The sequence below is a fragment of the Trichechus manatus genome, unplaced genomic scaffold (assembly GCF_000243295.1).
Source record: "Trichechus manatus latirostris isolate Lorelei unplaced genomic scaffold, TriManLat1.0 scaffold00069, whole genome shotgun sequence".
NCBI lineage: Eukaryota > Metazoa > Chordata > Mammalia > Sirenia > Trichechidae > Trichechus > Trichechus manatus.
In genome coordinates this window covers 13,363,463-13,377,050 of record NW_004444005.1, presented here as the reverse complement: position 1 = coordinate 13,377,050, position 13,588 = coordinate 13,363,463, and the positions used below count along the sequence as shown (strand labels likewise).

Here is a 13,588-nt window from a genome sequence, read left to right as displayed (position 1 = left end):
AAAAGTGAGTTCTAGAGACGGGACCAGGGAGATGAGCTGGGAGCTGTTGAGGTGTGTGGGTACAAAGAAGTGTTTATTTTTATTGTGGGGTGTGAGAGGAGGGGTCTGGGGGGAGGGGTGTGAGAGGAGGGATCTGCGGGGAGGGCGCAGTCGGCTGGGGTGATGGGACTGAATGTGGGCCCTGGGGTGGGCCGTGGAGACCCCTGAGGGCCTTGTGCTCTGAAGCAGGAGACAGCGCAGATGGCAGGTGTGTGGCTGGGCTGTGGGCAGGGACAAGGCAGAGGTGGAAGGGGTGAGGATGTTCACTAGACCTTGGTATCCCTGGTTTCCGGATGTCCCTCGGTTAGAGCGCTTTGATGCGCTTGCTTTTGCCTTGATGTTTGTTTCTCTTTTGCAGGATTAAAACGAGGAACTTCTCAAGACTTGGCCTCTTCCCCCAAATTAGACAGATACAAATTAGCAAAACAATTAACTGACAAAGCCATCAAGGTAAATGCTCTCTGGGACGCAACAGGGAGGGGGACTCTTTTAAAAATAGAAATTTGTGTTGGAATTTGGAGAGTCCAGTGGGTGCCCCAGGGTGGCGGTGTACCCGATGGTCACCCACTGTAGCCTCTGCCCTGCCCCTGGGCCTGCCGGCCACACTCACAGCCACCACGCCGAGACTGCACTAGCATTATTTTTTTATTTCAGTTGCACGTTTTGAAACAAGTAATACTTTCAAAATTCAAAAAGTACAGAGGCAGGAACTGTAAAAGGCCCCTTCCCCAGCCACCCGAGGTGATGTATCCACTGCGATGTGGGCGTACACCCTGAGTCCCCCTGCTTAAGAACACAATTAGTAACATGCTCTGCACCGGGCCTTGTACCTTGATTTTTCACTTACTGATCCTCGGTCGCTGTGAGTTGGAATTGACTCGATAGCAACAAGTTTACAGGGTTATATCCTGGAGATTGTTCCAAATTGTGAAGTTTGTTTATTTATTCTGGCAGGAAACACGTGGTTTCTGGATCAGGAACAGACTTTTAATGACTCACAGAGCATCTTGTGTGGGTTCCCCACACCCCTGTCCCCCCCGGGGGTGACTTGGTGGGGGCAGATGTCAGCTGTGTGTGCAGGGGGATTTGCACCAGAGGAGAGAAACCCCAGAATTACGTCTCTTGGAGCTTATACAGGGCAGCTGGTGCACCTACCCCTCTTCCCCTGGAGAGAGAGAGACCTGACCTTTTACCTTAGGATGTGAATAGATCCTTTCTAGGGCAAGGAGAAGAAGGCCCCCACTGGGAATATGTGTGCATAGTTCTGGGGAAAATAAGGACGGTGCTGTTATTTTTTGATAAGGAACCCTGGTGGTGCAATGGTTAAGTGCTTGCCTGCTAACTGAAAGGTTGTCAGTTTGAACCCACTATTGACTCCATGGGAGAAAAGACCTGACAATCTGCTGTTGTAAAGGTTATAGCGTAGGAAGCCCTATGGGGCAGTTTTACTGTCCTACAGAGTTGCTGTGGGTTGGAATCGACTTGACTGCGCATGACAGCAACAACAACAGTATTCTTTGAACAGGAGCCAATGTCTCCTCATCTACCACCCTAAGGAGCTGAGGAGCGAATGGCCCTGAGAAGCTGGACTATGTGAAGAAGAACATGGTATCAGGATTGGTGGAAGACTCATTAACAACCTGCATTATGCATATGACACAACCTTGCTTGCTGAAAGTGAAGAGGACTTGAAGCACTTACTGATGAAGATCAAAGACCACAGCCTTCAGTATGGATTACACCTCAACGTAAAGAAAACAAAAATCCTTACAACTGGACCAATAAGCAACATCATGATAAATGGAGAAAAGATTGAAGTTGTCAAAGATTTCATTTTACTTGGCTCCACAATCAACACCCATGGAAGCAGTAGCCAAGAAATCGAAAGATGCATTGCACTGGGCAAATCTGCTGCAAAAGTCCTCTTTAAAGTGTTGAAAAGCAAAGATGTCACCTTGAAGACTAAGGTGCGCCTGATCCAAGCCATGGTATTTTCAATAGCATCACACGCATGCGAAAGCTGGATGATGAATAAAGAGGACCAAAGAAGAATTGATGTCTTTGAATTGTGGTGTTGGTGAAGAATAGTGAATATACCATGGACTGCCAAAAGAATGAACAAATCTATCTTGGAAGAAGTACAACCAGAATGCTCCTTAGAAGCAAGGATGGTGAGACTACACCTTATATACTTTTGGACATGTTGTCAGGAAGGATCAGTCCCTGAAGAAGGACATCATGCTTGGTTAAGTAGAGGGTCAGCAAAAAAGAGGAAGACCCTTGATGAGATGGATTGACACAGTGGCTGCAACAATGGGCTCAAGCATAACAACGATTGTGAGGATGGCGCAGGACTGGACAGTGTTTCCTTCTGTGGCACATAGAGTCGCTATGAGTCGAATCCAACTCGACAGCACCTAACAGCAATAGTCTTATTGACTCCCCTTTGTAGGTGACTTTTCATTTTTCCCAAGCTGCTTTCAGAATTCTTTGTCTTTGGTTTTGGCAAATTTGATTATCATATGTCTTGGTGACTTTCTTTTGGGATGTATCCTGTATGGAGTTTGTTGAGCTTCTTGGGTGGATATCTTCTCATCTTTCATGATATCAGGGAAGTTTTCTGCCAGGAAATCTTTAACAGTTCTTTCTGTATTTTCCACTGCCTCCTCCCTGTTCTGGAACTCTAATGCACAAGTTTTTCTCTTGATAGTATCCAACGTAACACTTTCTTCATTCTTTTTTCTGATTTTTCCTCAAACAAATTGATGTCAAGGAATTTGTCTTCAAATTTACTGATTCTGTCATCCATTGTTTCAATTCTGTTCCAATATCCTTCTATTGAATTGTTTATTTCTGAAATTTTATTGTTAATCTTCTATATTTCGAGTTTTTTTTGTATAGTTTCTAATTGTCTATTTTGTTGTTTTGTTATTGTTTTCATGAATTCTTCTATCATTTTGTCTTTGCTTGTTTTCCTTGATTTCTTTCTTGATCTCTTGGAGAGTCCTGTATATTAGTCTTTTGAATTCTTTATCAGGTGGTTCCATTGCCATTTGTTCCTTTGGAAGACCTTCTGGTTCTTTATTTGGGTCACTTGCTGGAGCCATCTTGTCCTGCTTCTTTATGTGATTTGATATTGTTTCTTGTCTCTGAGGCATCAAGAAGCTATTATATTTATTTATTGTATGTTTGTTTGCTGCATCCTGAATTTTTCTTTTATTTTGATAAATCCAAGTAGGCTGGGCATGTGTGCTACCCTTGTCACTAATCTGGCAGCATTGAAGCTGTCACCTCCTGTCTGTGTGTGGATGGGGTAGTGACTGGATGTGTGAGTGTTTGAGTTCCTGTTTACTGGTGTTTCAGGGATGCTAAAGATGCAGCTGATATTTCTGGTGGGGTGATGTATCTGGCTGGCTGGTCACCTGGCCATGGGTGCAGGGGGCATTCTCCCTTGTCACTGGGTTGGGTGTTGGTGTGTGCGCTTGGCCGACTGCAGGGTGGTAGGGGTGAGGGTGCCCTGATCATCGGTCACTGGGTAGGTGGTGTGGAAATTCTCACCAGTGGTCCCAGGCATGCAGGGATGCATGAGGTTTTCAGAGCGGGCACAAGCCTCCAGTTGCAGGGGAGTGATGCAGGGGTGAGGCAGAGGGGGATGTCACCTGTCCACAGGAGCATGATTGGAAGTCATGCCCCTGTTCACTAGGGTGCATCGCAGGGGAGGTTTTCCAACCAGTAGGGAATAGGAGGCACCACCAGTCCTTGGTTCCCTGGCTCAAGTGACTGGAGGTAGTGGGAAGCACCACCGGTCTTCAGGCCCCTGGCACAGGCAGCTGGAGGGAGTGAGAGGAACTGCTGGCCCTCAGGCCCCTGGCACTGGTGCCTGGAGGGAGTGGGAGGCACAACCGACTCTCAGACCCCCAGTGCAGGTGGCCGGAGGGAGTAGGAGGCACCGTTGGTCCTCAGGACCCTAGCATGAGTTTCTGAGCAAACGGTGGGTGCCTTCAGTCTGTGCGCTCCTAGCTTAGGCGGCAGGGTGGTGGTGGACGCTGCTGGACTGTGATCGCATGCCAGGAGGGGGGATGGATGAGAAGGGTGGGGGGCCCCACAGGCCTGCAGGCCTCTGGCACAGGGGGTTGGGGTTGGTGCGATGGGTGGGGTGCATGCACTTAACTGTCTTTCACAGGGCAGGAAGCACCCCTGCTGGGCTCTGGATGTGAATGCAGAGTCACTCCTGCTTGGCTGCACCAGTTGATGAGGGTTTCAGTTGGAAACGTTGTTTGCTTTGTCTCAATATGGCTGTGCTGCGCAGGTTTGGCTAGCAGGGCGCCAGTGATCCGTACTTCTCCATGTCCACTGTTTTTATACTGTCTCTCCTTCCACTGGGTGCTCAGTCCAATTCTTCAGCCTTGTCTTTGGTGTTCAGGCTCTGAAGTCGTCATTTGCATTGGATTCACTTGTTTTCTTGGATCTTTGTTGTAAGAGGGATGTTATGAAGCATCTGACTACTCTGCCATCTTGGACCACCTCTGAAATCTGGTCTATTTAATATTAATATAGCCACTCCAGCTTTTTTTTTGACTAGTGTTAACATTGTATGTCTTTTTCTTTTAACTTATTTGTGTCTTTATACTTAATATGTGTTTCTTGTAGACAGCATATAATTGGGTCCTGCTTTTTTAAAAATTCTGTCTGACAATCTATGCCTTTTGATTGATTATTTTAGCCATTTACCTTTAATGTGATTTAATGTGATATGGTCTGGTTAAATCTGACATTTTGCTACTTGTTTTCTGTCTGTCCAATTTCGTCTTTGTTCTTTGTTTTCTCTTTTTTCTGTCTTGTTTTGGATTGATTGAGCATTTTTTATTTCTTTTTATCTCTTTTATTGGATTATGTAGTATGCTTCTTTTGTTTCTTTACTGGTTGTTTTAGGGTTTATGGTATACAACTTTATTACTGCCTACTTCAAATGTTATTATATCATTTCATGTATAGTATAACAACTTACAATAATATACATTTCTATTTTCCCTTTGGTGTTGTTAGCATTCATTTTGCTTCATTATTTTTGCTTTACACAGTCAATTATCATTTGCAAGATTAAAAAAAAAACTTTTCAAGTTACCCACTGTCTTATTCATCTAGTGGTGCTGTAACAGAAATACCACAAGTGGATAGCTTTAAAGAACAGAAGTTTATTCTCTCACAGTCTAGTAGGCTAGAAGTCCAAATTCAGGGTGTCAACTACAGGAGAAGGCTTTCTCTGTGAGCTCTGGAGGAAGGTTCTTGTCATCAATCTTTCCCTGGACTAGGAGTTTCTCCTCAAAGGAACCCCAGGTCCAAAGGATGAGCTCTGCTCCTGGTGCTGCTTTCTTGATAGTATGAGGTTCCCCTGTCTCTACTCACTTCTCTCTTTTATATCTCAGAAGAGATTGGCTTAAGACACAATCGAATCTTGTAGGTTGGGTTTACAAAATACTGCTAATCCCATCTCATCAACATCATAGAGACAGGATTTACAACGCATACAGAAATTTCATCAGATGACAAAATGGTGGAAAATCATACAATACTGAGAATCATGACCTAGCAAAGTTGACAGATATTTTGGGGGGACATAATTCAATCCATGATGCCCACATATTCGCAATGTCAAGTACTCTTCATTCCCTTGTATAGATAGATAGAGTTTTAAAAATCCAGTATGGCACACTTTGCCTTTAACTGGAGCATTTCAAATTAAACTAGCGCTAGTATAGCCAATGTCTTAGTTCATTCATTTGGTATGACCTGTCTGCTTGGTTGCTTGGTTTTCTTTTTCTCTCTTTTCATGCCTTCTTTTGGACTGATTATTTTTTTCTCATTCCATTTCTTTTTCTCTTATGAGTTAGATATCATACACTGTTTTATTCTTTTTGTGGTTCCCCTAGGAATTGTATTCTGCTGACTTATTATTAAAATTAATCAGTTTTCTAAAGTTAACCGATTTGACTAAAACTAAGCAGAGTGTTGGGGATGCCCAGGCAATCTTGCCAGAACCACGTCTCATCCACATCCCTGCTTGTCCACCTGCACAGCCAAGCAGTCTAAGGAGTCTCAGAGATGGCCTCTAACCTACCAAGTCTCTCTTGTGGGTGCCGGGACTTGAACTCACAGCTTCTAGCAGCAGGCACAGACTTTCTCTTGTACAGGCTCCTGGGTGTGGGTGTGCAGGTCCTATTGGGGCCTGTGTTAGTTAGCTATTGCTGCATAACAAGTTACCATAAATTTAGCAGCTTAAAGAAACACCCATTTATCATTTCAGTTTCTGTGGGCCCGAGTCTGAGCATGACTTAACTGGGTCCTCTGCTCAGGGCCTCACAATGCTGAAATCAAGGTGTTTCCTGGGCTGTGATCTCATCTGGAGGTTCAGCTAGGAAAGGATCCTCTTCCAAGCTCCCTCTGAATATTGGCAGAATTCATTTCTTTGTGGATGCAGAATTTGTGGCAGGTTGCTTCTTGAAAGCCAGCAACAGAGAGCGAGTCTCTGCTGCTTTGAGTCTGTATCATCAGGGAGGGCTTGGACCATCATTTAAAGGACTCACCTAATTAGGTCAGGCCCACTCAGGATTACCTGTCTTGATTAACTCAAGGTCCACTGATTAGTGACCTTAATTACATCTGAAAAATCTTACCACCTTTGTTCTATACTGCAATATAATCACAGGAGTGATATCCTACCACCTTTTCAATGTCCTGTTGGTTTAGAAGCAGGTAACAGGTTCCATCCGCAGTCAAGGCAAGGGGACAACATGATGGCATGACCCATTGGGTTCACTTAGAGTCTATCCACTGCAAGCATTGTTTCTTGCTCACACCAATTTCCATGGTAGCTGGGCAGCTTTCCAAGGCAGCTGTCCCCTAGACACCTGCTCCCACACACTTGGGAGACCCTGCTGCTGCTCCTCTGGCCCCCCTGGGCAGCTGATGACTCCCCAACTCCCTGTCCTCAAACCTCAGGCACCCACACACCCCTCCCCACTCACAAAGTATGAGGGACACTCACCCTTCACAGAGAAAGGCACCCCTCGGTGCCCATCACAATCCACAGACCCCCTGACTGCATGGCCCTGCCGTCTCTGCTCCCTCCTTCCGAATCCAGCCCTTGCCTGGAGTTCAGGATCAGCTCTGGAGGTGTCAGGAAGGGCCACATTCCTGCTTGCCTCATGGCCTCCTAGTCGTGTATGTGTGTGTGGTGAATGTGTGAATGTATGTGTGAATGTGTGTGCAAGTGTGTGTATGCATGTGACTTGTGTGAGCGTATACGTGTTTATATGTGTGAGTGTGTGTCTGAGTATGCGAATGAATGCATGAGTTGTGTGTGTGAATATATCCTTGTGAGCTTGTGTCTGCTTGAATGCATGTATGAGTTTTGTGTTTGACTACGGGTGTGTATGAGTGTTAGTTGTGTGAGTGTATATGTGTATGTGAATGTGTGAGTTGAGTGTATGTGAGCATATATGTTTGAATATGAGTATCTGCACATATTAATGTGAGTTGTGTGTGTGAATTTGAGTGTGTATGAGTGTGACTATGTACATGAGTTGTGTGTGAATGTGACTGTGAATGAGTGTGTGTGTGAACACCTCTGTGTACAAGACCCCATGAGGAAGCAGGAACACACAGAACAGAGTGACTGTCCTTCAGCGCCCCTCTCTTGCCGCATACCTGCATGCACACCTGCAGCCTCACACCTGCACGCACACCTGTGCCCACACACCTGCGTCCACACACCTCTGCCTGCACGCCTGCGCCCACACACCTGCACACACACCTGTGCCCACACACCTGCATCCATGTCCCTCAGGTGCTCCTGGAGTTTCTCCTTTAGCAGAACTGTGGTGTCTTCCTATTGGTGTATGGGGTCAATCTTATTCTGCTTTAAGAACTTCTGCCAAGAAATAATTAACCTGCTTTTCAATTCTTTAGTTTAAAATATGTTCTTATAATTTTAGGAAAAAAAGATTTTTTCTATCTATGGACACTACCCGGTGATCCGGGCGGCTCTGCGAAGGAAGGGCTGGGTGGAGAAGAAGTTCCACTTTGTACCCAAGGTCATTCCACGTGTGGAAGACGAAAGTGAAGGGGTGACTGGTAGAGTATTTAAGGCGTTTTGTCTCACTGTAAGATGTGTGGTGTGTGCTTTGTTGCAAAGACAAGAAGTAAGTGGACCCCGTCCGGGGCAGCAATGCTGGCCTCTCCTGGCATGCTTGGTTTCCTGGTTCCATGTCTGAGTCTTACTCGTCCCTTCCTTTGGGGGTGGAGCACCTTGGAGAGGCCCTTTTGACCCCTGGTGTTGGTCACATCTTGGTGTCCCTAATGTCCATGCCCAGGCCAGGTCTCATTCTGTGTCTGGACAATTTCTGCTGACCTCCAGACCCCTGACCACCCCTCCTCCATCAGACATCCCTCCTTCATAGAACGTTTCCCCCATAGAACAACCCTCTCCCAATGGGATGCGCCTCCATTAGACGCCCTGCCTCCATTGGGATTCCCCTCTCCTGATGGGACACCCGTCCTCCAGTGGGATGCCCCTCCTCCCCATCCCCTCACTGTCCATCATGCCTCACTGCAGGACGTCTGGGCCTCAGGGGAGGGAGAGAGCCACTCCAGGTTCTTGCCCCAGCGCGGTGTCAGCAGCGGACTTGCCTTGAGCCCGACTTGGATTGGTCAGGATGGGGCCAGGCTTACAGAGGGGTGCTGCTCTGGGAGGGGGTCTACCTGTGATCAGGCGCTCAGCCTTCACTGTCCCCGACCTCTCTCCCTGTGCTTCATTTGCAGATAGCAAAGGCACTGAACACAAACAGAACCCAGAAATGACTTTCAGGAAGACAGAGGACATCCATGACGTGATGGTAGGCCCCTGGTTTCACACTCGTGGGGCATGAGGGGTGGTGCCAGAGCTGCCCCAGGACCAGGCTGAAGCCAGGAGGGCGGGCGGGACCCTCTGTGGACATGGGGCTGGGTGCCTCCCCATCACACGTTCTTTCCTGACACCCCGACTAGTCTAAAGAACATGAACCGAGTTCTGGGTACTGATAGAGTTTTTCTTGCCAGTCTAGGCTGGTAAAACATGAAATGCCTTACTTCCTCTGGACCATCAAAAGGGACATCGTAGATCATCACAGTCTGAACTGCGACCAGATGTTGAACCACTACGGGAAGACAGCCTCATTCACCACCAAGGTGCGTGGGGCCCCGCACACCCGCCAAGAACCTTCCGGCCCCCCAGCTCTGCCGGGGCCAGAGGTCGACCGCTGAGTTCCCACTTGCTCCCGGGGAGGGCAGCAGGCGGGGCTGCTGTAAAGAACAGACAGCTGTTCTCTCACAGTCTGGAGGCTAGAAGTTCAAGTCAGATCTGGCCCAGCTGATTCTTCTGTGGCCTTTCTCCTAGTCTCTGGTGTCTGCCTGCAATCCTTGGTGTTCCTTTGCTGGTAGACAGGCCCTCACATGGGGCCTTGCCATCCACTGGGAGTGGTAGAGGGGCCTCCCTCGGGGTGCAGGGTCACATGTCGTCTTGGGGATGAAGTTTCTGCTCTTGTGTCCCAGGGGACCCACCTTGATGTGTGGGCAGGATGCCCCTCCCTGGTCACTGCCCCTGCAATGCAGGGGTCAGTCCACACCCTGCCACCCCCAGGCTTCTCCGCTAGTCAGGGTTACCCCATTGTGGGCCCCGGGCTGATGTGTGCAGCCACGCCCCGGGGGGCCCATAGAGGGAGGGCGGCCATTGGTCAGGGGTGGACGCCCTGCTGTGCTGGGGTGACCAGGTGTGGACAGGGCATGGTTTGGCCAGTTCTCAAGGCCAGACAGGTGGGGCCAGGGCCATGCCCAGACACGCTCCACCCAGCCAGACTCCTTTCTGCCCCTCACCCTGTACCCTGTTGGTGTCCTGCGTGGCCCCAAGGACCAGGGTGGGGGAGTGTGGCAAGGAGGAGTATGGTGTGGCTGGAGCTGGCCAGGGGCATGAGAGTGGGGTGAGTGCCCCCCAGCTGCCCGATGAGTGAGTGAGTGAGTATGGGGCTGGGGCAGTGCAGGAGGCCCTGCAGGCGGGAGGGGTGGGCTGGCTGAGCTACAGGAGAGTTGTGGGGAGGCGAGGGGGCAGCGCCTGGCTCCCGAAGCGCAGGGGCCTGTGGGTGGGAGGTGGCTCCGGAGGCCAGGCCTGGGCCTTGGTGGCCCTGGGGCTGGGAGAGTGGCTGTGGGGACTTACCTCCTGCTGGCCTGGTGGGCTCCTGCAGCCATGGCCACAGGCCAGCATTGATCAGCACTGCCCCACCCACCTGCGACCCCTAGGGCCCCACTGTGGCCCTCGTCCTGCGTCCTGGGCCTGAGTGGACAGGAGACCACAGGCGGGTCTTCCCAGAGGGGCTGCCCCTGGGCCTGGGGGGACTGGCCTGCATGGCTGGGGGCGAGGGGCTGGTCTGGGGGCCTGGAGTCCCCTCCAGGAGGCAGGCCCAGGGAGCACCCAGTCTGCCTGTGGATGGCCGGCCCTGGGTTTGTGCACGAGGTGGCCCTGACTCCCCTCTGTCTCCGGAGATCGGGCTGTGTGTGAGCATGCGGAGCCTGCCATGGTACGTCCAGGCCAACCCTGACTCCTTCTTCCCGCGCTGCTATGGCCTCTGCACAGACAGCGAGAAGCAGGAGTTCCTGGGTGAGTGGACGGCAGTGTAGGGCCTGCAGGGCCGTCTGGGCAGGGCTGGCCTCTTGAGGCCTCTTGGCCTGTGGCCTCTACTGAAGGCCCGCAGGCCGCCTCTGAATGGGGGTGTGACACGCAGGGGCACGCGGGAGGCCGGTGGGGGAGGGGGGAGGGAGGCCAGGAGCGGGGCGTCTCTGTCTTGCTCTGTTGACCTCAGGGATGGCCCACGGCCCAGTCTGGCATCCAGGGAAGGTGTGCATGGCAGAAGTCAGACCCCTGTCAGGTCCCTGGTGGGGATGGAAGGAAGGGTCCCTGGTTAGACCTAGTTAGACCTGGCCGGGAGGCCACAGGAGAGAAAAGGGGAAGGTCAGAGCAGGTGGGGCGCGTCCACTCCAGGGAGGGACCCCATGTCCCACGATCACCCGCCTGCACTATGGCCCTGACCCCACCCTGGGGCGCCTCAGGCAGCCAGCAGCTGCAGCCTCATAGACCAGGTCCCCGGAGAGCATGTTCCAGCAGAGAGGGAGCAGGAGAGAGACTCATGAGCAGAAGAGGGGGGCCACATGGAGGGGGTGCTGGGCGGGGGTGGGATGGGGGAGGGCCGTCAGAGTAGGGGCAGGGGGGCAGCAGCAGACGTGTGGGAGGGGCCCAAGGGGAGCAGGGGGAACTTGTTCTTAATGGAGGCAAGAAGCGGGCATGGGGTGAGCTCTGTGATTTAGGGGTGGCAGCAGCTCTGTTGCAGGGAGTGGATGTGCAGTGCAAGCTGAACAGCAGGAGGGAGGGGCTGCCTCCACTTTGATGGGGAAGGAGCCGGCTTGGGCGGGAGGATGGGGGGTCCGTGATCTCCACAGATGTCCGGAGGGGGCCGAGGGGGCAGCAGGCAGTGGGAGGCAGAGCCTGGAGGGGTGGCGCCAGAGGCACGAGGAGGTGTGCAGAGTGCTCCCAGCAGCCTTGCCGGCCTTCCCAGGATGCTGACCGGCTGTGTGCAGCCACCCTTCGGTCAGAGCCGGCCCAGCCCTGCCTTCCGCCTTCTGCACTTGGTAGGCACGGGCAGGAGGTCCTGGGGAGGGCAGGCTTCCTGAGATGGGAGCCATTGGTCCTGCTGCTGTCAGCCAGGGAGATTCTAGAAAGATCCCTCTGATGCAGTGTGAATGACAGACTGATGGGGGGGGCGGTCTGAGGACAGAGGACCAGGGAGAGGACCTCGTGGCTGTGGAGAGAGTGGCCCTGGGAGGGAGGAGAGGCCGAGGGGCAGGAACCAGGCAGAGAGTTCGAGGGTGGGGGGGGGCGTCCCAGGGCTGGGCCTGTTGATGGGGGCTGGAGGCCTGTTGGTGTGACCAGTCGAGGCAGACCTTTTTCAGCCCTCAGCCCCATCCGTCATAGTGAGAGGGAGGAAGACAGGGTTTGGGGGAGGCGGCGGGCCTGGGGGAGCCACTGGGCTGCGGGGCAGGAGCGAGGCCCACCTGCCCCTGGAGCCACCATGACCTGGCAGGCAGAGGGGGCGAGGCCTGGTGTCCTTCCAGATGACTTCCGGCGCACTGTGGCTTCCAGCATCCTCAAGTGGGTTGTCAGCCACCAGAGCTGCAAGGCCAAGCTCAAGAACAGGCGGGAGGAGGCCGGCGACAGTTACCCCAGCCACAGGAAAGGTGCGTTGGGGCAGGGCAGGCATGGGTGGGGCCTCCCCCTGGGCATCTCCCCTCTCAATCCCAATGCCAGCAGGGTTGGTTCCTCCTGGAGGCTCTGACGGAGAATCCATTCCATGCCTTTCTCCCAGCTTCTTACAGCTACCAGTGATCTTGGTTGTTTGCCGGTACAATCTACAGTCTACAGTCCCCAGGCTTTGACTTGTAGCTGCGTCACTCCAGTCTCTCCTCCATTTTCTCTCTGTTTTGTCGTATTCACCCCTATCGTGTGCATCTGCTTCAGTCTGGATACTTTCTAGTGACCTGTTTCAGATTCACTGATCTTGCCCATGCTTTACCCAGGTCTCTGTTAAGCCTATCGAATGAATTTCTCATGTCATATTTTCCTTTGGGAGCCCTGGTGGCGCAGCGGTTAAAGTACCTGTCTGCTCACAGAAAGGTCAGCAGCTTGAACCCACCAGCTGCTCTGTGGCAGAAAGATGTGGCAGTCTGCTTCTGTAAAGATTACAGCCTTGGAAACCCTATGGGGCAGTTCTGCTCTGTCCTCTAGGATTCCTATGAGTCTGAATTGACTCGATGGCAGTGGGTGTGGGTAGTACTTTCATTAGGTTGGTTTAAAAAACAGTCTCCATCTATCTGATCAAATTCTTCATCTCTTCAAGCATGTTGTATTTTTCCACTAGACCCCTTAGCCTTTTTATCTTAGTTATTTTAAAATACCTGTCTGATAATTCCACAGATCAGGGCCATTTATAGGTCTTTCCCTTTTGACTGCATCCTTTCTTGACTCCCATTTTGTTACTTTTTCATGTGTCTTATAATTTTCGATTATATGCTAGACAGTTTGCATTAAAGAACAGCAGAGACTGAAGTGAATGATATTTATCTCTGTCTGGCCTCCAGAGTGGGGATGAGCCCATCTCATTTGTAGTTAAGCTGAGTGTGGGCTTTGTGGGTGCTTTAGTTTTATTCCATTCACCACTGGCTTCCAAATGTTTTGATGATGGGATCAGGGCTTTCCCTTGAGCAGGACTTGGGATCTGAGCACTGGTAAGATTTTGGAGATCTGCCTGTGCTTCACAGCAGAGCAGACAGTTTCAGAACTGCGGGATAACTCTCTGCCTTACAGCCTGGCTTCCAGGTTTTGGGGTTGCTGGGGGTGTCTCTTTGCTCTCATCTGTGCCCCCTGCTTTCTGTACCTGGCAGATCTCTTTCAGGCCCATTGCCCTTTCCC

At 51.2% G+C, this 13,588-nt stretch overlaps 1 protein-coding gene across 1 annotated transcript in view; it reads left to right on the top strand.

The window, feature by feature from the left end:
- Window positions 1–240: 240 nt before the first annotated feature.
- TTLL8 (tubulin tyrosine ligase like 8) overlaps window positions 241–13,588 on the top strand; it is a 44,074-nt gene continuing 30,726 nt past the window's right edge. Inside the window, exons 1-7 of the mRNA XM_012556577.1 lie at window positions 241–247; window positions 398–489; window positions 8,034–8,172; window positions 8,860–8,933; window positions 9,136–9,264; window positions 10,612–10,726; window positions 12,235–12,357. Of these exons, the coding sequence (XP_012412031.1) occupies window positions 241–247; window positions 398–489; window positions 8,034–8,172; window positions 8,860–8,933; window positions 9,136–9,264; window positions 10,612–10,726; window positions 12,235–12,357 (679 nt within the window). The remainder of the gene's footprint in view (window positions 248–397; window positions 490–8,033; window positions 8,173–8,859; window positions 8,934–9,135; window positions 9,265–10,611; window positions 10,727–12,234; window positions 12,358–13,588) is intronic.